Consider the following 26,532-nt stretch of genomic DNA (forward strand, 5'->3'; position numbering starts at 1 on the left):
GCTGTACGCCTCGGTTGTCCACTGATTCATGACCTATGCCGCTAGCGTTTTGTGAGGGGAATGCTTTGCCTGCTTCCGTGACTATGGCCTTCCGGAACTGCTGCATTTTGGTTGACCTCTCCTCCACGGGAATAAGAGACAAAAAGTTCTCCTTGTAGCGTGGGTCTAACAGTGTTACCAACCAGTAATGATTGTCGGCCAAGATGTTCTTAACGCGAGGGTCACGAGACAGGCAGCTTACCATAAAGTCAGCCATGTGCGCCAGACTCTTAACAGCCAGGACTTCAGTAGCCTGACCAACAAGATGACTGAACATGCTGTCCTCCTCCTCCTCCTCCTCCTCCTCCTCCTCATCTACCCTGTCCTCTGGCCAGCCACGCTGAACCGAGGATATGACTGGTGTGCATGTCATATCCTCAATTTGGCCGGAGAGTTGCTCCATGTCTTCATCCTCCTCCTCGTCATAGTCCTCCACTGCACGTTGTGATGAGACGAGGCTGGGCTGTGTGTTATCATCACCCACACCCACTACTGTTTCTTGCTGCAACTCATTGCGCTCCGCCTGCAATGCATCATGTTTGTTTTTCAGCAGAGACCGTTTTAGAAGGCAGAGTAGCGGTATGGTGACGCTAATAATGGCGTCATCACCACTCACCATCTTGGTGGAGTCCTCAAAGTTTTGGAGGATGGTACATAGGTCTGACATCCATCTCCACTCCTCAGGTGTTATGTGTGGAGTTTGACCCATTTCCCGACGGCTTAGGTGATGCAGGTACTCAACAACTGCCCTCTTCTGCTCACATATCCTGACCAACATGTGCAGAGTTGAATTCCAACGCGTGGGGACATCACACACCAGTCTGTGAGCCGGAAGATGCAAACTGCGCTGAAAGCCGGCAAGGCCGGCTGAAGCAGTAGGTGACTTTCGAAAATGTGCAGACAGGCGGCGAACTTTTACCAGCAGATCAGACAGCTCTGGGTATGACTTTAGAAACCGCTGAACCACGAGGTTGAGAACATGGGCCACGCATGGAACATGTGTCAGCTGGCCTCGCCTCAAAGCCGCCACCAGGTTCCGGCCATTGTCACACACGACCTTTCCTGGCTTTAGGTTCAGAGGTGTGAGCCAGTGATCTGCCTGCTGTTTCAGAGCTGTCCACAGCTCTTCTGCATTGTGGGGTTTGTCACCTATGCAGATTAGCTTCAGCACAGCCTGTTGCCGCTTTGCCGAGGCAGTGCTGCAGTGCTTCCAGCTTGTGACTGGTGTGGAGGGTACAGTGGATGAGGATGCGCAGGAGGAGGAGGAGGCTGAAGAGCATGACATTCCGGAGCTGTAGAGTGTGGGTGAAACCCTGACTGAGGTAGGGCCTGCAAACCTTGGTGTGGGAAGGACGTGTTCCGTCCCTCGCTCAGACTGGGTCCCAGCTTCCACAATATTAACCCAGTGTGCCGTCAACGAGATGTAGCGGCCTTGCCCACAAGCACTTGTCCACGTGTCTGTGGTTAGGTGGACCTTGGGTGAAACAGCGTTGTTCAGGGCACGTGTGATGTTTTGTGACACGTGGTTATGCAACGCGGGGACGGCACACCGGGAGAAATAGTGGCGGCTGGGGACCGAGTAACGTGGGACAGCTGCCGCCATCAGGTCACAGAATGCTTCTGTCTCCACCAGCCTAAAAGGCAACATTTCCAGCGCAAGCAGTCGCGAAATGTTAGCATTTAGAACTGTGGCATGTGGGGTGTTGGCAGTGTATTTGCGCCTGCGTTCAAAGGTTTGCTGAATGGATAACTGAACGCTGCGCTGGGACAAGGACGTGCTTGATGATGGTGTTCTTTCTGCGTAGGCAACTGCAGGTGCAGGAGTGGAGGAGGCTTGTTCGCAGGCAGCATGGACAGGGGATTGGCTCGCATGCACAACCAGCGAAGACGTAGCAGTGACATCAGCAAGCACTGCTCCTCGACTCTGTTGTACTTCCCACAAAGTCGGGTGCTTGGCTGACATGTGCCTGATCATGCTGGTGGTGGTCAGGCTGCTAGTTTTGGTACCCCTGCTGATGCTGGCACGGCAGGTGTTGCAAATGGCCTTTTTTGAATCATCTGGATCCAACTTAAAAAACTGCCAGACTCGGGAAGACCTAACATTTGTACAGGCACCTTGTGTCGTCGTGTTGTTCCGGGGAATGGTTGCCTGACTTCTGCCTGGGGCCACCACCCTGCTTCTTACTGCCTGTTGTGATGCTACGCCTCCCTCCCCCTGTGCACTGCTATCCTCGCTCTGCATATCCTCCTGCCAGGTTGGGTCAGTTACTGGATCATCCACCACGTCGTCTTCCTCTTCCGCACCCTGCTCCTCCTCCTGACTTCCTGACAATTGTGTCTCATCATCGTCCACCACTTGTTGAGACACGTTGCCAACTTCGTGAGAACGTGGCTGCTCAAATATTTGGCCATCTGTACAGACGATCTCCTCATGACCCACTTCAATATGAGCTGGCGAGAGGCCAGAATGTGTGAATGGAAACGTGAACAGCTCTTCCGAGTGTCCAAGTGTGGGATCATTAATGTCCGAGGAGGACGTGTACTGAGCCTGGTGGTAGGAAGGAGGATCAGGTTCAGAAATGTGCGGTGCAGTATCACGGCTACTGACACTTGACCGTGTGGAAGACAGAGTGTTTGTGGTGGTGCCAATCTGACTGGAAGCATTATCTGCTATCCAACTAACAACCTGAATACAACAAGATTAAAATAGTGCACAATCTCAGGACCATAACTCATTAATTATGAAGCCTCTCCTTTGAAAGATTATAATTTACCACAAAAAGAACTGGAGATTTAAACTGGCTGAAGTAAATATACACATTTTTATTAATTCATTATACAAGAGAATATGAAGACAAAAAATCACACATTTAAAAACAAGGTGCTATAGATGTTGAAAGGGGAAGAGGGGGAAACTAGGGGGGGGAGAGAAAAAGGAGGCCCCACCCTATCCTGATCCCACAAGAGGCAGGCACAACAGTATATATTAAAGGGTATATATAAACGAGGTGTTCAGGGGTAATCCCACAATGGTTTTAGGTACTGATGGTATTTGCATGCAGGAATTAAGTAATAAAATGAAAGATCTTATGAGGAGGAGAACCAAGACATGGTGGAATCGCACCTTTCTAGAGCGGTATGTGGAAATGGGACTAATACCCAGAGGTCTGAGGATTCAGGTGTTTCCTTCTTTCCCCATTAGTGATGAGAGCTTTAAGAATAAATGGGAAACCCTGGCAGGTACTTGTTCGAGGGGTTTCATGGAACTCTTGATAGGACTTAATCATGAAACTCTCAAAAGTTTGGAACTGGAGATTATAGAGATACAGAAGGAGATTGAAAACAACCTTTCCCCAACTGCATATAAGAAGTTTTCTGAGGAAACAGATGTGGAAATCGAGTCTCTAGGAAAAGAGATCCAAGAGACAAAGTTACGCAAATTTCAAAGAGATATGGGTGACAGACAGAACAATAAAATGTATCGTTGGAGACATATTGGGGAGAGATCTCATCCATATTCCCGCATACCCCCTGATAATAGATCTAGATCAGGATCGATGACGTCAAATACCTCAGGGGAGGATGGTCCAATGGCTGCTGGTGGATCTAATTCTATCAGAAGTAATAATGAGCAGTCATATACACCTTGGGATAACAGGCTGCGACAATATAAGAGGAATAACAACGCGTGTATCGCGAGATTACTCGGTCCCCGCCGAGCAGCCCGAGTACAGCGATACTCGTGCGAGTACCGAGTAGTTACAAGCATGCTCGCTCATCACTAGTAATGGCACATTGGATTAATAGAAGATAGCTATCATTTTTATTGTTGTTCTATGACCTATACAGCCATACCACTAGTTTCATCAGTATAATTGTCCAGACAAACTCCTTTAAAGGGAACCTGTCACCAGATTTGGCGACTATAAACTGCGGCCATCACCAATGAGCACTTATATACAGCATTCCAGAATACTGTATATAAGAGCCCAGGCCGCTCTGTATAACGTAAAAAAACACTTCATAATACTCACCTAAGGGATGGTCCGGTTTGATGGGTGCTGCTGCTCTCCAATCTGGCGCCTCCTCTGTGCGGTGATAGCTGTCATCCTACTACCCAGCCCAGTGTGGATGACGCGTCTATGTCATCCTCACAGATTGGCATTGCTGTTCTACGCAGGTGCACTTTGATCTGCTGAGGGCAGATCAAAGTACTGTAATGCACAGGCACGAGGAAAGGTTAAAGACTGCATGCGCACTACAATACTTTGATCTTCCCTCAGCAGGACAGATCAAAGTGCGCCTGCGCAGAATCTTAATGCTGGCCTGTGTGGATGATGTAGGACACATCATGCACAAAGGGTTTAGAAGAAGGAGGATGGCGATCGCCGCAGAGAGGAGGCGCCGGACTGGAGACCAGCGTCACCCATCGGACCGGACCACCCGGTAAATATTATAAAAGAGTTTTTTATTCTCTACCCAGCGGCCTGGGCTATTATATGAAGCATGCTGGAATGTTGTATATAAGGGCTCACTGGTGGTGGCTGCAGCTTATAGTCGCCAAATCTAGTGACAGGTTCCCTTTAAAGGGCTTGCTCCCACTGGCAATCATTCTCACATGTGAAAGAATAGACTGAATTATACAAATGACACTCGGCTCAAAATCTTCTCCCAGTGTTAGCCGAGTGTCATTTTACTGTGATCCGATTGTCTTGGATGCGAGAATCAGAGTACAGGTAAGGAGAAAATGAAGAACATAAATTCTGCATCTTCTCCATTGTCTGTGTTGGCTTATATCGGACTGCACTCGAACGTCCTCTGAATGCAGTACAATGTTTTGCATGTACCTATAGACTTGAATGGGTGTGTGCCGTTTGATATGCGCTGCCACTTGCAGCATGCATTTATTTTGTTCTCATGGCAAATCGGCATGAGAAAAAAAGCTCTGGTTGGCATTGCCCCAGCATTTGGCCGAGTTCTAGCTGATAAAACATTGGCTTGCACTCAGCCGTGTTATACACCAGCATGAGTGAACCCTAAAGACTAGAGGGGGGAAAAGAATGCCACTTAAAATGATACTTTCAATGTATTACATACATTGCATTCGATTTAATTAGTTAGGAGTGAGATAAAATCTGAGTATGGATTGTATGTGCACTAACATAACGCTCACTTATTTGGTGCCTCCATAACTGTCTGAAGACCTTTTATAATTCCATACACTTATTATCAGTGAACAGAACATGCCACAATTTATTTATTTTTTTGCTTTTCCCACTAAAAACAAATCAGTAAAAATGAAAAGTTTACCTATACAAAGTACATCGTGGTATGAGTAGAAAGTACGTTGACAAAAATCAAGACCTCAAGGAAAAAAAAGTTAGTACTAAGGTGGAAATATGAGAAATCCCCAAAAACCTTTTGGCATCCTGAAGGCCAGTGCTTGTAAAGGGGTTACTTAATTAATGGCACCATGCCTGATGAAGAGACCTGAGTAGTCTCGAAAGCTTGCAATTATTACCATCTTTTCAGTTAGCCATTAAAAGGTATCAACCACTGAGGACTTCAGTTCTTTTAAACAATTTTTTTTATCTCTACTGGCTAACACGGTACAAAGATATATTTTACTTTAATTAATGGCTAAATTCACACTGCATTGATGCTGACATTTTGAAATGATTCCACCAATATATGGATAGAATAAGTAACTGTTCACATTCAGTTGCCTATGTCTGGCATTGATTGCCATTATTAAAAAAAAAAAGTACACTGCGGGGCGTAAAGTACTGGGTGGTATACTGAAAAATGGAGTTGACCCGTTAAAGGGAACTTGTCTGTTTATTCATGCTGCATGAACTGTAGGCAGCATGAATCAGATCCTGACTGCCCAATTGCAGCAAGATATATTTTTCTCTGAAAGGCTCTGGGTTTTTGGAGAAGATAAACTATAATTATCTAGCCAGTAATCATAGCCAGAGTCTGGCTCTGCTTCTCCTAGTGGTGCTGCAGGGAAGGCCTCCTTCACACATCGGTGTTTCGGGTACATGTGACATCCATTTTCACACATATCGGAGAAACGGACACACGTAGACCTATTAAAATCAATGGACTTGTGCATACGTCTGTGTTTTGACCTGGACCGTGTGTCCACCATGTGGATCACATTTGTGTCTATGTGCTCATGTTAGTTTTCTGCTGGCAGCACAGGTGTCACATGGACTGCAGATTGATGTGATCCGTGCGATATCAGTGTGACATGTATCGGACAAAACACAGGTCACATAAAAATGAAGAATTTTTATACTTACCTGCCTCTGGTGCTGCTGTCTCCAGCTGTTGCTTCCGGGTCCTGCTCATTATGCTCATGCATATTCACTGCTCTCAGTGCAGACCCGGAAGTAACAGCAGCGTCGGAGACAGCAGCGCCGGTAACAGTTGAATATATAAGTTCATGCTGTCTGTGTGTTATCCGGATGTCACAGATAGCACATGGATAGCACACATAGAAAACACACACACGCGCACACATACACACCTTCACCACGGACAGTGCAAAACGTGCATGGATGTGTGAAAGAGGCCTAAATCATAGGTCTTTCCCATAGCAAGAGACCTGTGAATCAGTTTCAGCGGCATTGTTAAAAGAAGGCCGAGGCAGAGTTGGACTGCTCTCAGTTCTGGCCGCCTACGGATCCTCAAAGTATATTTTTTCTGAAACACTGGAGCAGTCATAGAAGAATATATCTGGCTGCAATCATGCAGCCATGATCCGATTCATACTGCCCGTGGTCTGGGCTGCATGAATGTAACAATTTGGTGGGTTGCATGAATGTAAGGATCCTTTGAAGCCAATGGACATAAAGGTGTGTCAGTTGTTGAGACTTTGTTTGTAGACAATGCACCACAAGTGTAATGTGAATTGGGCAAGTAAGTATGGGATTCTTGTATTATGTCAAATATTCTACACATATTTTCCCCTATTTTTCTTCCCTTTTTTAGCAGGCACAAGCCAATATGGACTGGCACTTCTCACAGGCGCAGAGACCTGGGACCAGCGGGTTAGTGAATAAATGACTTTTCTTATCAATTTCTTAAGTACATTGTCTCTGTATCTTCTCTGAGCTGTGAGATGCATAAGGTCTGCACAAGTTTCCAGATGCCGAATGTAACCAAGAAGTTTGTATCTGCTTCTTGAAAATAATGAGGAATTGAAGCTAAATATACAGTGATTGATCTTTATTTTATATAAAACTGTACAACTTCTTTAAATTATTGATAAAGTTATTTTCCAATCAATTAACGTATTCTATTTTTTATTGTATTTCCTACATAATGATTCACTCCCCAGCGCACAATCTTCCGAGGAGGCCGGCATCTGGCCAAACAACCCTGTAGAAACAGAAAGACTTCAAGCAATGATTTTGGCATCGGCAACTGGTTAGTCCCCTTTTAAAAACTTTACTACTTTTTTTTTAACTGACAGATTGTCTTTATTGAAAAAAATGGAGACATGCCCCTTTGGAGACCAAACTAGCCTTTTCAAGTGAATGGGTCTGAAAAAATCCAATAGCCTAGGATGTAATTTGTGTGTCTTCTTCTGAAATCTCATGTGCTTCTTACTTTTTATTGTAGATTTGAACATCAGTGTCAAATCTGCAGCATATCAATTCTTTCAGTGTTTTTCGCACATTCGAAAAAATGCAAAAAAAACCCCATCAAAAACGTACGCAAAAATGCACCAAAAATTGGGTATTTTATGCAATGCTTTTCCTGCCAATATTCTACTAAGCGTGTGCATATATCCTTAGGGTATGTGCACACTATTCGGACATGCTGTGTCCTGGGCCACGAGTCCTCTCCACAGGAGACCGCAGCTGCCTGTTCCCAGGATCAGGGTTCGGGCCGCTGCGGTCTTTTTCTCTGTTCTGCCACCGGAGAACACTCGCAGCTCCGCAGCAATAAATTGACATGCTGTGGCTTGGGAAGACGCCCGCAAGTAAGTTTTTGTTGCCGGAAAAATAAGCACAGTGGGCACGGGATTTCTAGAATTATCTAGTACTGTACATCGCAGCGTTTTGGACGCAGCAAACACATTCTGCGGTCCAAAACGCTGCAAACCCTGATCATGTGCACGCAGCCTTAGATTAAAAATGGACACATGCCCCAAAAAGTTACTGAAAATAGGATAAAGTCATTAATTAAAAATTCAGAAGGTTGTCCCATATACAAAAATCCCCCCCAAAAAAAACAAAGAAAACAGCGTCTAACACGAAACACATGTTTTGTTTGTAAAACCGCTCTACTGGTAATAAAATATGTACACTGCGATTAGGCTGGGGTCACACAATTCTCTCATTTATTTTACTCACTTATATAGCAATATTAATTTACAGACGTGAGATCATTACTGTCACCATTGGAGCTCACAATCTAAATTCCCCATCAGTATGTCTTTGTAGTGTGGAAGGAAACCAGAGTACCCAAAAAACCCCACATAAACATAAGGAGAACATACAAACTCCTTGCAGATGTTGTCCTTAGTGGGATTTGAAACCAGGACCCCAGCGCTTCAAGACTGCAGTGCTAACTAGAGATAAGCGAACCGGCCGTGGTTCGGCTCGAGTTCGGTTCGCCGAACGGAGGTCTCGTTCGAGTTCGGTTCGGCGAACGTTCGACGAACCAAACTCGAACCAATAGGATATAATGGGAGGCAATCACAAACACATAAAAATGCATTATAAATGTACACATACAGTTAACAAACATTGCCATAACACTTACCGGTCCCCGCGATCCCTCCTGCACTCTGTCTCCTGCCGCTATTCCATCCGATGATCGCTGAATCCTCCCGGTGACCAGCACTGCCAGCAGTGATGCAGGACCTATCGTGACGTCAAAATAGCCATGTGACCAGTCACGTGGCTATTATCTCATTGGCTACAGACTGGTCACATGACTATGACGCGTCATGTAGGACCTGCGAGTGCATCTCTCCGGTACACGGTGCACATTTGTGTATCGCCGTGTACCGGCGACATGCTCTAGCACACGGTCGACTCCCCGTTCCGTTAGGGACCAGCTGACACAGCCGGTCATTAACGGAGATCACCGTTGCCATAGCAACGCAGTTAGTGGTGACGTCACCACTAACCGCGGCTCCGGGAGCACCGTTGCTATGGTAACGCGTCTGTCAGCGCTACCGCTGTTACCGCTGACAGCCAGCAGCACTGATCACTCACGGAGTGAAGGCTGCACGCTGCTTCCCGTGCAGCTTTCACGGAGTGAAGGCTGCACGGGAAGCAGCGTCTTCCCCCATGCAGCAGTGATGGAGCAGAGCTGCATTTGTTGAACGAGAAAGACAGAAGACCATGGATCGTGGAGGGCTGAAAGGGGGTAATAAAGATGGAGTCTCTAATGTGTCTGTGTATTTATTTCTATTAAAGTATTTTTTCTCTGTGTGGTGTCTTTTTTTTAACCCTTTATTGGAGATTCTTAATGGCCGGGTCAAACGTGCCTGACATTAAGAATCTCTGGCTTAATACTGGCTAGTAAAACAAAACCAGTATTAACTCATGATTACCCAACAAGCCACCCGGCTCCAGGGCTGTTGGAAGAGTTGGATACAGCGCCAGATGATGGCGCTTCTATGAGAGCGCCATTTTCTGGGGCGGCTGCGGACTGAAATTCGCAGCAGATGCGCCCAGAAACCTCGGGCTAACCTGTGCTGCGGATTCCAATCCCCAGCTGCCTAGTTGTACCTGGCTGGACACAAAAATGGGGCGAAGCCCACGTCATTTGTTTTTTAATTATTTCATGAAATAAGTGAAATAATTAAAAAAAACGGGCTTCCCTATATTTTTGGTTCCCAGCCGGGTACAAATAGGCAACTGGGGGTTGGAGGCAGCCCGTGGCTGCCTGCTGTACCTGGCTAGCATACAAAAATATGGCGAAGCCCACGTCATTTTTTTGGTGGGCAAAAAACTTCTGCATACAGTCCTGGATGGAGTATGCTGAGCCTTGTAGTTCTGCAGCTGCTGTCTGCTCTTCTCCATACAGACAGACAGCAGCTGCAGAACTACAAGGCTCAGCATACTCCATCCAGGACTGTATGCAGAAGTTTTTTGCCCCCTGAAAAAATTATGTGGGCTTTGCCATATTTTTGTATGCTAGCCAGGTACAGCAGGCAGGTACGGCTGCCCCCAACCCCCAGTTGCCTATTTGTACCCGGCTGGGAACCAAAAATAAAGGGAAGCCCTTTTTTTATTATTTCATGAATTTCATGAAATAATTAGAAAACAAATGACGTAGGCTTCACCCCATTTTTGTGTCCAGCCAGGTACAACTAGGCAGCTGGGGATTGGAATCCGCAGCACAGGTTGGCCTGAGCTTTCTGGGCCCCACTGCTGCAAATTGCAGTCTGCAGCCGCCTCAGAAAATGGCATTTTCATAGATGCGCCATCTTCTGGCGCTGTATCCAACTCTTCCAGCACCTGCCTGCTATACCTGGCTAGCATACAAAAATATGGCGAAGCTCATGTCCTTTTTTTGTAGTTTTTTGGCAAAAAGCTAGCAATACAAAAAATGCAGCAGGAGCCCATATATATTTTTTTTAATTATTTATTTAAATAACTAAAAACAAAATGGGCTTCCCTGTATTTTGATTGCTGGACATCACAGTGCTGTAAAAATAAATCTTTAAAAAAAATGACGTAGCGCTCCGCGGTATTTTTGATTCTCAGCGCAGATAAAGCAGACAGCTATGGGTTGCCACCCCCATCTGCCTGCCGTTACCTTGATTGGCAATCAAAATACAAGGAAGCCCATTAATTTTTATTAATTAATTTTTATTAATTAAAAAATAGTTAAAAAAAAAATGACGTTGGGTCCCCCCATTTTTGATAGCCAGCTAGGGTAAAGCAGACGGCTGTAGCCTGAAAACCACAGCTGGCAGCTTTACCGTGGTTGGGGATCCAATGTGGAGGTCCCCCAGGCTCTTTTTTTATAATTATTTTATAAATATTAGTAATTACACAATAAAAGTAGGGTCCCCCCCAAATTGGATCACCAGCTAAGGTAAAGCGGACAGCTGTGGTCTGGTATTCTAAGGGTGGGAAGGTCCATAGTTATTGGGCCTTCACAGCCTAAAAATAGCAGGCCGCAGGCACCCCAGACGTGGCGCATCCACTAGATGCGCCAATCCTGGCGCTTCACCCCAGCTCATCCCGTGCCCTGGTGCAGTGGCAAACGGGGTAATAAATCGGGTTGATACTAGCTGTAAAGTCACCTGAGATCAAGCCCAGCAGTTTGTGATGTCATGGCGTCTATTAGATACCCAACATCATAAACTGTCAGTACTAACAAAAAAAAAATCGACAAAAGAAATTTATTTGAAAAAACAGTCCCCAAAACATTTCCTCTTTCACCAATTTATTGCAAGAAAAAAAATAAAGGGGTCCCACGACGACTCTGGACCGTCTAGAATATGGGGGGGAGACACTCAGGGAACGTATCCCCCATTTTCTAGGAGTGCGAACCCTTCATGTGAGGAGTGTGGGTGCAATGAATCTGCACTCACTCTCCCCGGGTCCACAGCAGCAGAGTCCATGTCGTAATGGTTGCTACCAAAGCTGCAATGCCCTGCTGATGAGGTAAGGGCATGCCTAATCAGGAGAACTATTCTACGTTTCCAAATATTGGTATTTGCTGATATTATTGCTATTCCACCTACTATATATTGGGGATAGGATCTTGGAGATGGAATACCCCTTTAAGTCCAGTTATCCAGCTGAATGAATACTTAACAACAGAGCTCGCTATTTAGATGTGTTTTCTTGTGGCGTATAACGGACTCTCATGTTTGGTAGTCGTTCAGCAGGGAAACTATAAAAGCAAATCCCTCCATTTGGAAATGTAGTATATAGCTCTCCTGATCAATTATGTTCCTTACCTCATGAGCAGGGTATTGCAGTAATAATAATAATTTATTCATTTATATAGCGTTATTAATTCCATAGCGCTGTATGTCTTTGGAGTGTGGGAGGAAACCGGAGTACCCGGAGGAAACCCACGCAAACACGGGGAGAACATACAAACTCCTTGCAGATGGTGTCCTTGGTGAGAATTGAACCCAGGACCTCAGCGCTGCAAGACTGCAGTGCTAACCACTGAGCCACCGTGCCGCCCATTTAGCTTACAGATGCATAACCACCACTCACTGTGTCTGAACACAGGAAGCTGAGCTGACAGCCGCTCTGTGCATGCGGCAGCGTCTATTGTGAAGGAGAGGGCCGTGGGGGATCAACGCTGCACAGGTACCGTGGGACACCGGGGAACACCGGTGGGGTTATAGGGGGTGACCTGGCAGGGCCTGGGGAGGAGTTTTCTGTCGCATGTGTCATGGCACATGCGACAGAAATCAGAGGAGTAGGGTGAATGCGGCCGGCGCGCTGCTGTGCGCACGGCCATCTTGGATTTCTGGGAGGGCATCAGGGGGGGCACTTTGGCGACACCAGGGGACCGGAGGGGACCGGGGAGGAGATTTATCATGTTTGTTCATGCCAGATGGGAGATAAATAATTTTTTACCGGCGCTGTCATTTACTGTAAGGTGATCATCGGTGTACGGTGTATACCTGTGATCACGTGAGCGGGGACCGAAAAAAACGTCCTGAATCATGATCTCCAGGGTCTCAGCTAGCCCTGAAACCCCGGAGATTTTCTGACGCTGGGGGGCGTTATTCACTTATTTCTGCCTGCTGTTTATAAACGGCAGATCAGAATAAGGCTACATTAACACGACCGATCCATTTTTGCGGTCTGCAAAAAACAGTCCGCTTTTTTCCATTACGTAGACGGTCCGTATGTCATCTGTTTGTCATCCGTGTGCCTTCCGTTTTTTTTGTGTACTGCAAAAAAACTGAAGGAGGGTAAATGCAGAAATTTACCCAGGATCCATAGCTTCATCCTACATGAGGCGGTCACATATTCACTCCAGTGCCATTTTCTACTGCTTTTCACAGCGTAGAGCGCTCTGGTGATTTTCTTGTGCTTGTGCACTTCATATCAGTCTTTTCTGTCATTATAATGGCAGAAAGACACATAATGTCCCACTCTCCTGCATTTTGTAATTTTGCACCCTTTGGTGCCTTTCATGTGGCACTAAGGGGTGCTTAGCTTTGTATTTAGCCAAAAAAATGAAAAAAAAAAATGACGTAGGGTTCCCCCTATTTTTGTAGCCAGCTAGGGTAAAGCAGACGGCTGCAGCCTGCAGACCACAGCTGGCAACCTCACCTAGGCTGGTAATCCAAAACTGAGGGCACCCCACGCTGTTATTTTAAATTAAATAAATAATTAAAAAAAAAAAACACATAGGGGTCCCCCCAAAATTGGATCACCAGCCAAGGTAAAGCAGACAGCTGGGGTCTGATATTCTCAGACTAGGGAGGTCCATGGTTATTGGACTCTCCCCAGCCTAAAAATAGCAGGCCGCAGCCGCCCCAGAAGTGGCGCATCCATTAGATGTGCCAATCCTGGTGCTTCGCCCCAGCTCATCCCGCGCCCTGGTGCGGTGGCAAACAGGGTAATATATGGGGTTAATACCAGATGTGTAATGTCACCTGCTGTCAGCGAGGTACATTACCTGCGCTGATCTCCTGCACTGCTGACAGCACCTGTCACTGAGTTCAATGACCGCTGCCTTCACAGCCAAATATTGCGAGAGGCCCGTGACGTCACCGCTAGTCAGTCTCGGGTCGGAAGCGAGAGAAGGTGATGTGACAAGCGGCGGCCATGGAGGACAGTGACAGCGCTGAGGTCGGGACTTCATCACCGCAGGTAAGCCGAGCGGGCCCATGTGTGCAGAGTGCCAGGAGGACGTCAGTGTCGTGGACTGCATGGCTGGGGACGTGTGTGTGTGTGTGTGTGTGTGTGTGTGTGTGTGTGTGTGTGTGTGTGTATGTATGTGTACATGCCGCGTGCAGGAGGGGGCGGAGCGAGCTGAGCGGGGAAGTGTGGGCTTCCTGCACGTAACTAGGATAAACATCGGGTTACTAACCAAAGCGCTTTGCTTGGATACCCGATGTTTATCTTGGTTACCAGCTTCTGGCAGGCTGCCAGCGATGGCTCCTGCACACTGTAGCTGTAAAAAGCCCTGCTTTTTGCTGCTAGAACCGTTCTCGAACGTATCTAGAACTATTGAGCTTTAGCAAAAAGCTTGAGTTCTAGTTCTATCTAGAACACCCCCAAAAATCACTCGAGCCGCGAACTGGAGAACCTCGAACCGCGAACCGCGCTCAACTCTAGTGCTAACCACTGAGCCACCGTGCTACCCACTTGCAGGAATTGGCCCGATCATGCTAATGACACTCAGCTCAAACTGTGATCTGATCCTCCCGCAAGCGAGAATCGGTCCTAGGTGTGGAGAAGATGGAGAACAAAATTTCTACAACTCCTACATTGTCTGTCTCAGTGTAAATCGGTCTGCACTTTGATGTTATCCCAGTGCAGTTTGATGTTTTACATCCAACCACAAACATAGCATGAGAACAAAAGTGCTGGTCAGCTCTGCCACATACCGTATTTTTTGGACTATAAGAAGCACCGAACCATAAGATGCACCCTGGTTTTAGAGGAGGAAAATAGGAAAATAAAATTTTAAGCAAAAAATGTGGTCATGACACACTGTTATGGGGCGAAGATCTGCCGCTGACACTGTTATGGGGGTAATGTCCCCAAATGTTCTACTAAGGTACCCCATCCTGCCTTGTATATGATCCCCATCCTTGTACATATGTCCACCATCCTGGAATGTGCCTATATCCAGGTACCGTATATGCCCCCATCCAGGTATATGCCCACATGCTGATATGTGCCCCCATCCTTCTATATACCCCCATCCTGATAAATACCCCCATCCTGATATGTGCCCCCATCCTACAATATACCACCATCCTGGTATATGTCCCGCATCCTGTGGCACACAAAAAATAAATGTTTATACTCTCCTTTCATCGCTCCACGCAGCATCGCTCGTCTTCCTGTCTGTGCCAGCAGCAGCGCCGCTGACCTGTGTGAGCACAGCGATGACGTCATCACTGTGAGCACCGCTCTCCACACACATCAGCAGGCCCACAGACATGAGGACATCGCAATGCTGCAGGGATCGGTGGCCGGTGAGTATACTTATTCACTGACCCCCGCACTGATGATGATGCGTGGGGAGCAGTGAATATAGCCACATATGATCACTCCAGGCTGTAGTTGCCAGGGATGATCACGCGGGCTGGCTGTTAATTATGCGCGCATCCCCCGCCCATCATCCTATCCACCTGTCAGCGCCGGCTTCAGCGCTGAGAGATGATGGGCGGGAGGATGCATGCATATGAAAAGAGGCTAATGAGCGGGCCCACGTGGTCACGGTAGGCGCTGCTACAACCTGCTCATGCCGTCGATGACAAGCTCCCTGTAGCATACATTCGGACTATAAGACGCACCCCCACTTTCCCCCAACATTTGGGGGGGGGGGAGTGCGTCTTATAGTTCGAAAAATATGGTAATAAAACATTGGAGCAAGTGTGATCTGATAAAACATCAGATAGCACTCGTCCTAGTTGTACAATTGAGTGACTGAACCGTTATTGATATTCTGAGATAGGAGATGACAGTTGGTGCTTTTAAAATTCTATAGAGGTTGGTAGGGAGGAGCTAAAGGCAGACAGGCATTGTACCGCAAGTTCCATAGAAACATATCAGAAGTAACTGCCATCTCTTATCTCAGTAATGTAATAATCTGTCTTCACTGAATACAGATTTTAACTGTGAATAGAGAATTTTGAGAATGAATGATCACTGACACTCCTGGTGAAGAAAGAAGCAGATTATTCTAATAAAACATAATACAAAGTTTCCTATTTTTGTGCATACCCTTGATTTATTGGGAAAAAAATAAACAACCTTTAAAGGGAACCTGTCACCAGATTTTGGCATTCTAAACTAAAATTAGCCCCTTAAGCAGCACCTGTAAAGCATTCTGTAAAGATGCACATTACCCACTGACACCACTGTAGACCCCACAAATAGCTTTATAAAATGTCCCGCTATGTATGTAAATTCTCTGGTCCAGTCAAATGGGCGTCCTAATCTGCACCTCCTGTCCCTTTTTTCACTGACCTCTTGTGCTGATTAATGTGGATGACGCTTTGGGCGCCATCCACGTAGGCGGGCAAAATCTTGTGTCTACGCAGACATATTCCCAACTCGGGTTCTCGCCTACTACAACTACCAATAAGTCTAGATCACAGCACCTCACCAGACCAGTATAGAGAAGGTCTAGCTGGCATTAAAGAAAGTGTCCAGCCAGCATATATACGAGGGGAGCAAATGTGCCTGGCTCTCCCACAGCATGTGATCAAAGGAGACTAACAAGCAGCCCAGCAGAGATTAACTTTTGCTGACTTACCTAACAACTATGCTGATCACAGAAATATGAGAAGTTAGCATGCAGAGTGCCAGAATCTGTAGTCTCCAGAGATGCCGACGCCGCCATGATAGTCAGCGATGTTTGTAAAAATGTCTTTGTCACTGGTGCCAGCAGTTTTACTTCCACTGATTTGAACTTAATGACCTATCCTAAAGACGTTAACAAAGGTTAAGTCTCGTAAAACCTCTTTACTGTAACCTTTACTGTAATGATCTATTATAATACATACAATTATACTTGCTTTATGTATTCTCCATAACTGTGCACAAAATCACAGAGAGAATAGGTGCAGAGAGAAATGAAACTGAAGGTCAATGAGAAGATTCTAGTGATTTTATTCTTCTACGCGTTTCGGAGCCACTGCTCCTTCTTCAGGAAAATCACTGATGTACACATTCACATAAAACGTACATTATTTAATCTTCTTGTAGCAGTTCATATATAAAAAAAGATGCATATGTAACTATTAATATTCTTTTCTTATTTTGCAGAAGCTGCTGAAAGCTCCAATATTGGAGGAGGAACAGGAACAATGGGTCTTGGTGCCTGCTATGGTCCCCAGTTTACTCTGCAGCATGTACCTGATTACAGACAAAACATATATATTCCAGGCACTGCTACTCTTAATGCTGCCATAAAACAGGAAGGGAAAATCCTGGCACCTTCAGGAGGGAACAAGAAAAAAGCAGCTAAAAAGGAGAAGAAATAACATTCTGCGCCAGCAGAGCAAAATCCTCTAAGCACTTAACCCCAGCCAAATCATATTGAATGTCATTGTTACAATGAAAGGCAAAAAAATGGAAGATGTTCATAGTTTATAGGAAGCAAGTTGATGAAGCTAGTAGAACTTACTTTGGAGCTGTTAAAGTTATTTTTAATATATGCGAGGATAATTTATATTATCCAATCTTTTAATCTTTTTGCCTGTCCTATAAATTTCCCACCTTTTAAAAACCATAGTAGGAAACACATAAAAACAAAGTATCAAGCAGAAAGTCAATTGACTCTAAACATTTGCACTTAATATTTACTTTTTAAAATTGTATCCTTAAATAATTCTAAAAAAATTACATTTATTATACTGATGTAGAAAGATACAGAAGGAATCTTATAAGATGTTGCTCTTTCGGGTAAGGTAAAATAATACGAAAAATCTTTAAGGACATTACTTTACGAAAATGTGAGCCTTTATCTAGCCAAAGCTCCTGGTGTACAAGCTAAACCTGTAAAATGAGAAATGTATTCAATCGCAACTCAAGTCAATGGCTGTCACTGTTAAAATTTAGCAGAACGGACATGTATCCAAAAAGTGTGTGCAGTATGTGATACACATTTATCTAGGCGGTAACGTCGTGGCATATGGACCTGGCTGTGAAGGCAATGAGGATTATCTTGAGAATGGATCTTGATCGAAAAAGGTGTCCCTTTAAAATACAAAGTGATTGTAATAATAAGGAAGGAGAGAAGGCAAAGTCCAGGAAAAGTGATACAAACGTTCTATATTTTGATATTCAGAGTTGCCCGGTTGGTATCTACAGTCAGTACTGTGCCCGATTCTTTCTATACCTGTGAAACTGAAAGCAGCATCGACATAACTGAAAGACTGCATATTGCAAAAAAAAAGTAAAAAAAAAAATCTGTTTATTCCAATGTAAAGAATGTATGTTGTGATTGTAATAATGTATAAGCGATTGTGTAGCAAATAATCTAGTACTATTCATTGTGTTATCTTGATTTTGATTCTGATGGAACTATAGATTTATAAGCCGATCTGGAAATGCACCTGTCCTCACGAAACATTGAACATATACTTATGGATGAATCAATGTCTAACTTTAATACATATTACATGCATCTCTACAATCTATGTATATTTTTCTTATTGAAAATCTAAAGGGTTTTGTAGCTTGAATGTATATAGTTACATTTTCTGAAATATTTAAAGGGGTTGTCCACTTGGAAAAAAATTATTTTGATGTGTTTGAAATATAAATGTATTGATCTTACTAATATACTTGTATTATAAAAGGTTTCCGAGTCTTCAGATATAAGCAATGGCTCGGGGGGCCTGTCAGATCCACATTCTCACTTGGTTAGACACAGGATAGGAGTTTCTGGGTCATCATGTCATCAGTGCTGTGTGTGAAGGAGACATGATTAATTTCAACAGCTAAGCCAAACCACTTTGATTTTTATACATTGACTGTGGCAAAGAGTTGGCTGCCTAAGTTATTAAAATGTTCCGGTCTGGCTAAGTTATTAAAATGAGCCAGTCAGCCAGCCCCCTCCATAGAAAACACTGATGACCTGCTAACACAAGAAACAAGACCCCCATACATATAAAATAGTTGTTGGCCAAACAGATATCTCTCCTGACTCCTCCATACACAAGGACGCTTGTCTCAATCAAGTGATCCTGTGTTCTCATCAAAAAGGCCACTGCAAGACTAGTTTGGCAGTAGCTTACGTCTGTGCCAAACAAAATTATTAGCCATTGAAATTGAACAGGCCAGGTCCTTGTCTCTCCCAAGATTATTTGTCAAATGGGAGTCAAGAAGCCCCATACACATTAGACCATCCCGCTAATATTGGTGGGTTTGGCCAAGTCTAGTCTAATGTGTATGTGCCTTACTGAATGTAAAAGAGAAGTTGCTGGGTTGCAGTAGCCCTGCTGATACCTTAAAACTATGACACCTTTGATAATACGCAGAAGTATATTAGAAAGATCATTAGATTTTCTTTTTAAATCATATTTTTTTTTCAAATGAACAACCCCTTTTTAAGGAAGTATCTGCTATTATCTCCCAATAACATGGCAAGAAACTGAAAAAAATGACTGAATAATCGTGCAGCTTTAGGCAAGCTGGAATTAGTACAGGAACTACAGTATAACGATTGTGACTTCTATTGTATCTGTGTACCAGGAGGTGAGGATGGTGAGAGAATCTGTATAGTAAAATTACAGTACATATACATTTTTATAGTCAGGGCAGTCAGATTTCATTTCAGCATCACTTATAATTATAAAGGATATAAAAGATAAGGTCACAATACGGCCATCTCCATTGTGTAAAGGCAACAGGTCCTGGTTAATGAAATTGTTACATTATCAATTCGTTTATATTATTTGAAAAAACGCATAGGATAACAATCAAAATGTAATATTTGGGAAGCATGACTTTGACATTTTAACATTGAAGATATAGCTATAACCCAGAGGTGGACACAGATAATAGAGTAGATAGAGAATATAAGTGACTGCGTTCCCTTGCCTGTGTAGCTACCCAGGTTTCACATTTACTATGTTGTCCCCAGACGTAGACCAATTCTTATTCATTTATTGTACTCTACAAACGTTCACTTAAAGTATTTCTAAAGATCCTTTCTGACATGCTAACGAGGCCAGCGACTAATTGCAAACGAGTTACTTCCCTTGGCTAGTTGCCCCCCTTAGCATGTTAAGTAAGCCCTGTGGACATCCTAACATGCTAATGAATGTGCAGCGTCAGAGGCAGGGTTGCGCTCACCTCTCTGCTGACAGCTATCTAAGCCACCTCTACCATACACAGGAAAAAGCAGACAAGTCGCCTGTCAGCTCATCTCTGGGAGAACAATGCAATCAGTAGTCCGAAATCAACCATGCCAGATTGACATCTCCCCTGACCATCAGTTAGCCGAAACCCCCCTACATGTTAGATTGTTGGCTAAACTCTTCAATATTGATGAGTTCTGCTAACATTAAGCGGGCTTTACACGCTACGATATCATTGCCAATATCACTAGCGATCGTACCCGCCCCCATCTTTTGTGCGACACGGGCATATCGCTGCCCGTCGCGCACAATATCGAGCACCCCCATCACACGAACTTAAATGCTCTGCGACATCGCTCTGGCCGGCGATCCGTCTCCTTTCTAAGGGCGCGGGTCGTGCGGCGTGACAGCGACGTCACACGGCAGGTGGCTACTAGAAGCGGAGGGGCGGAGATGAGCGGGACGTAAACATCCCGCCCACCTTCTTCCTTCCGCATAGCCGGTGGACGCAGGTAAGTAGATGTTCCTCGCTCCTGCGGTGTCACACATAGCGATGTGTGCTGCCGCAGGAACGAGGAACAACATCGCTAATGAGCATTAAACGATTTTTGGTTTTAGGACGACCTCTCCACGGCAAACGATTGTGGCCGCTTTTGCTATCGTTTTAGGTCACACAAAAGTGTCACACGCTACAATATCGTTAATGACGCCGGATGTGCGTCACTAACGGCGTGACCCCGACGATAAAACATTAACGATATCGTAGCGTGTAAAGCCCCCTTTAGTCTTATGCAGGGGCAGACACATCATTGGTGCAGCCGTACAGGGGCCCAGAGGTAAGGGGGCCCATTCCCACCTCCAAAACAGATAGAATTGTGCATTTTGATGATTTTTTTAACTGAAAAGGGCCCATATATTGTGTTTGCACAGGAGCCCTTTTCTGTCAGTGCCCTTCAGTGGTGTATGACACAACTTGACATGCGACTGATGCGTCTCCATTTACACCCATTGTCTGAGATGCAGAATATTAATACATAGATGTATAGAAATCTGCATGTTGACAATCCATAAAGTATCCAAAAAGTGCATTGGGATAAGACCATATGTGCATGTCCTATTCAAGCATGGAGTTGGTTTTATTTCTGCATATAGGAAAATTTAAAAAAACATAAATAACAAATTGACAAAAGGAAACTATTTTGCACTCATTATTAAATAAGGCAGCAATAATGATGGCTGAATTACTAATGAACTGCCTTTTGGTTTTCATTATTTAGTGATAATCTGATATGATAAACACTTATAAAATTCTTAAGGGCATAAACAAATTCACAACCAATTCACTTTGCTTCTAAAAGTGAACTTCTCATGTAAAATTAAAAACAAAACACAGATATGGGGTTAACTCAAGGGTAGACATATCATTGGTGTCACCTTTGCAACCGCACAGGGGTCCAAGAGGTAAGTCGGCCCATTTCTACTTCCAGAGCAGGTGGAATTGTGTATTATGATTGAGCAATTGGACTGCAAAGGGTCCCTATATTGTTCTTGCACAGGGGCTTCTTCTGTCTGTGTCTGTTAGTGGGTTAATTTACAGTTAAATAGTGTTTTGATACCGCGAGGAAATTATCTTTATTCCTCCCGGTAGCCTCAGGCTTTCAGTTAGAGGGTCATGGCTGGTGGGGTTTCAGTCACTGGTCAGTGCATAGTGATTGGTGGTTGTAACCACGCCCTAGCACTAATGGGCAGCCGGCTCAGTAGTGAATCAGTACACCGCCACCAGTTAGTCAGTACTGGGGTTGTAGTTACAATCGCTGCTCTCTATGCACTGAGTGGTGACTGAAATTGTGCCGGCCTGACCCTATGACTGAAAGCCTGAGGCTGCCAGGAGGAATAAAGATAATTTCCTCCCAGCAGTGGGGCTTGAGTGCCAATGCAACACGATGTCAGAACACTATTAACCTGCAAATTAACCCCATATTTGCAAGCTAATAGCGTTTTTTACGACAAGTTCCCTTTTAATATCTTAATGTAATAAATTTAAAACAAACACAATCTTGATTAAAAATGTCTTCATGGTAACAGACTCCAAAAATACCCTGTGTAGACTGAATATGATCTTGATTAAAAATGACTTACCGATTGGTGTCCACAGCTAAGTGTCTCCATGGTAACAGACTCCAAACATACCCTGTGTAGTCGGATTTTACAGTCACACTCCCTTCCATCTGCCACAACTTACTGCTAACCTATTGAATGTATTTTACCAAGATGGAGGGGATAGGTTAGAAGTGAGCACGAGAGTAGGATCAGTCTACACAGGATTTTAGTGTAGTATGTTACCTTGAAGAAAATCTTTTAATCAACACTATATGCAATCTTAATTTTTATTTAAAATGCATTAGGTCAATAAAAAAAAAAACATAAAAACTAGCTGCCGTAATGTGTGATCATTAGGCACAATTTAATCACAAATGCTGTTCCAGAGACTATTTATGGTATGTACACACAATGTCTTTTTTTCAGGCGGGTTTCGAAGTGGACCTGTCTGGAAAACAAAAAGCTCAGAAAGTGCTCAAAAGAATGAAAAAATGCCTTTCTCCATATAAAACTCTTTTCTGTATATGTTCTGGCTCTTGAGCGTCTTTTAACTGCTTCAGGTTTCCAAAGATGCCAAGCCATTAAAAGAAGTGATCGAACCATTCTTAAGGCGTTTTCTGTTCTGAAGTCAATGTGAAGGCTCAATAGATACCTAGAAGGCACCTAGGCATTTTTCCGCGATTTTGCTGCAGAAACAGCTAAACAGCTAGTAGTGTCTTCATTGGTGAATTGAGAGAAAACTGCAATAGGAAGATGGCAATAAAAAAGATGACCCAAAAAGATGGAAAAACACTAAACAAAACACTAAACACTAAAACAAAATCTGCCAGAAGTAAAAAATGCCGATCCAAGCACTTAGGAAATGGACAAAAAGATGCATAAAAAGGTCCTCCAGGACCAAAAATATTCAACATTTCTTGAGATATCTTCTTCATGGAAAACCTGGCAGTCTTCTAAATATAAGATTCTGGGTGCAGACGTTGTATGTTGTCAGCAATGGAGATCCGGGTAGTTTCTATATGATAGGATTTACTGCAATGATTGTGAGCTCGGCTTGGTTCACACTGTTTTTGCAGTGTATTATTATTTATTATTATGCGCCATTTATTTAATGGTGCTTTAAATGTGAAAAAGGGGTATACATAATAAAATCAAGAACAAAAATCATGACCAATTCAAGGCACAGACTGGTACAGGAGGAGAGAGGACCCTGCCCACGAGGGCTCACAGTCTACAGGGGATGGGTGAGGACACAGTAGGAGATGTGAAGGGCATACATTCTTATCATGTATATGCTAAAAGCATCTATAGAATTTTGCAGTCTGCATTGGCTTATCAATTTTTTAACGGTACTGCACATAGTTCTCTATGTTTTCCTTTACAAAAAAACATTCTACACGACAGCAGTACTTTCTACTTAACAGAAACACTTACATAAATATGTTGAAAGCAGAGGAGGACATAGCATTAGTGCAGCCAGGGATTCAAAAATCAAAGGGGCCACGTCCACCTCCAAAGCAGCATACAACTTCTGTTACAGACGTATAGGGAGCATTATGATAAGCTACTGGACTGTAAAGGGCCCATATTCTGTTCTTGCACAGAAGCCCTCTTAGACTGTGCCCACCCCTGATTGAAAGTATACATTGGGAGTTTTTCCCAGTGCAAACGTGAAATGTACGTTAGAAGGTAAATTGTGAACGGAGCCTAAAGACAAGATGAGAGTCTCTTGATTGTTTGAGCCAGTCATGTCCACATATCTCCAGCACTCAGCCACAGTTCTCTTTCCTGTATACATAAAATTTGGAGAAAACTTTTAGGACCATTAATACCACAGTTTTCAGTAGGCCACATTTAGCCTATTTCTACTTCAAACCTATCAGTTCTACCTGAAAGAGTGCTACTTCTTGTCATGTTCTTTTGCAATTTTGCAAAGTGAACTTAAGAGAACCTTAAGAAAGGCTCACATTACTACTCTTAGTTAAACACATCCATGTCTTACTTGGATAATTGCCGCTACATAGTTAACAACTCTTCCCTGGTGGAAAAACAAAAGACTAGAGATGAGCGAATCCGAGGTTCGGTGTTAGAACCGAACACAGACTTTAAAAAACAAAACAAAAAAAAAAAAACCCAGCATTCGGAGTTCAGGTGCTTTACGTGTGCAAACCAATCTACGAGTATCGTACTGCTCTGGTACGCTCAGTGCTCAGCTCAGTGCGAACCGCCTGCAGTGTTTGAAAGGCTCACACTGGGTGTAACAACAGCATGATCGAATGTAGTATGCAACAAAATAAAAAAAATGGAAAAACTCCACCTACCCGCCCCCGGAAGTGCTGTTTTTGGCTGGCTGCATGTGGGCGGAAACCCAAACTGCCCAATTAGTGACTTCCATTGGGGTTCAAGTCCAGGGTCCCAAGCCAAACTTTATCTAAAGTCTGGCTGAACTCACCAAACCGAACTTCCACGGGTCCGCTCATCTCCACAAAGGAGGTCTGAGATATAGAGAAATCTACTAATGATAACTTAGAACTAACTTGACCTTGTACGTTCAGCATAGTCGTAATGATGAACGCGCGCTGCTCAGCTAATCATTCGCAATAGTCACAGAGACCTTCATACCTTCTCAATGTTAACCCTTTAACTAATAAAGGTTAATGCAAGTCCTCCCCAGACACCAGCTGAATCCATATAAGACACGGAACACCAATTACGTGGCATCTATTGGAGCAGTGGTATTCACGGAAAGTGAACCAACGACGTCACAACTCTGCATAGACAGACATGAGATACAGGACGAATGCATTAACATCATTTTCGTATCGTATATTAAGTAACACGGATAGTTTAAAGTGCCTATCTTCAGTGTGCCAGCATACAGGAAAGGTAATCAGTGAGCTTCTTAGATATACTATTGCACGTTATGTATATGATTTATCAGAATTTCTTTTGAAGATTTTAGCAATGTTCATTATTGTATGTCAGGTTTGCAACAACTCTACTGCATCTGTGTTGCATATTTGCCAGATTGTGGCTCAGGACTGTAAGCATCCCAGCCTTTAACTGACAGGACCTAAGCATAGTGCACTTACGTACATGTTGAACTGAATGACAATTTATACTACTCTGTCCTTGGGGAAATATCCTACTGTACAGTCACCCCGGGAATGTGAAACCGTATTGAAGGTCTACTCTAATAACTTATTTTTTTTCCTCTTTTTTAGCAATGCTTGTCTTGTGAGAACACCATTGTGTATTAGTGATTTACTCTTTTATGCTATTAACCTGTAGATATCAGTTACCCGACCTTCCTTTCAATCCTCCTGTGTGGCTTGTGATGTACATGTCCATTCTACCAATGCACCAGTTACGTCGAGTGTGTCATTCTATACATTTATCTCTGCATTATATTATACACTATGAGCCATTTAATCCATTGTTGTTGTATTACATGCAAGTTTTATACTCTAATATTTATATTGCTTTTTTTTCCTCTGGGGAAAATAAAACATTTTCTTCAAAATGAGTTGGTTGTTTTGTGATCCACATTTAATATTTTCTCACATTGGAGACAATAAAATGGCTGACAGGACAGGTTCTGCTTCTAAGTTTCTGTACATCGATGTCAGTGAAGAGGTGACCATGCATTACATTTAGAGATAAGACCAAGGATTTAAGTCACTTAGTTCTGACTTCTAGTCTGGTCCTCCATTCCAGCTGGACTTCACCATAGCCAAAGCCAAGCGACACTACTCTGTCCTCCTCTTCCTGGACCTGTCCTCTGCCTTTGACACAGTAGACCATTCCCTTCTACTACAAATTCTCTCTTCCCTGGGCCTCACAGACTTGACTCTATCTTGGATCTCCTCATAGCTAACCGACCGAACTTTCAGCGTCTCCAACTCTCACACCACTTCCTCATCTCGCCCCCTATCTGTCGGAGACCCCCAAGGTTCAGTTTTAGTACCCCTGCTGTTCTCCATCTACACTTTTGGCCTGGGATAGCTCATAAGAGTCCCACGGCTTTCAGTATCACCTCTACACTGATGATAGGCAGGTCTACCTCTCTGGACCTGACATCACCTCCTTACTAACCAGAATCCCACAATGTCTGTCTGCTATTTCATCCTTTTTCTCTGCTCGATTTCTAAAACTGAACATGGACAAGACAGAATTCATTATATTTCCTCCTCCTCACTCAACGCCCCCAACCAACCTATTCATCAATGTCAATGGCTGCTCACATTCCACAGTCCCACGTGCTCGCTGCCTGGGAGTAACTCTAGACTCTCCTCTCTCTTTCAAGCCGCACATCCAAGCCCTCTTCACCCCCTGCTGCCTCCAACTCAAAAATATTTCCCGGATACGTATATTCCTTTCAAAAG

General features: G+C 44.1%; 1 protein-coding gene across 2 annotated transcripts in view; it reads left to right on the forward strand.

Moving 5' to 3' along the window:
* LOC142303204 (protocadherin gamma-C5-like) overlaps window positions 1-25,670 on the forward strand; it is a 150,695-nt gene extending 125,025 nt beyond the window's left edge. For both annotated transcript variants that reach the window (XM_075344401.1, XM_075344402.1), the window contains exons 2-4: window positions 7,039-7,097; window positions 7,388-7,476; window positions 17,007-25,670. In XM_075344401.1, coding sequence (XP_075200516.1) covers window positions 7,039-7,097; window positions 7,388-7,476; window positions 17,007-17,224 — 366 coding nt within the window. In that variant the 3' untranslated portion in view covers window positions 17,225-25,670. The remainder of the gene's footprint in view (window positions 1-7,038; window positions 7,098-7,387; window positions 7,477-17,006) is intronic.
* Window positions 25,671-26,532: the final 862 nt, after the last annotated feature.

Source organism: Anomaloglossus baeobatrachus, chromosome 4, assembly GCF_048569485.1.
Source record: "Anomaloglossus baeobatrachus isolate aAnoBae1 chromosome 4, aAnoBae1.hap1, whole genome shotgun sequence".
Taxonomy (NCBI): domain Eukaryota; kingdom Metazoa; phylum Chordata; class Amphibia; order Anura; family Aromobatidae; genus Anomaloglossus; species Anomaloglossus baeobatrachus.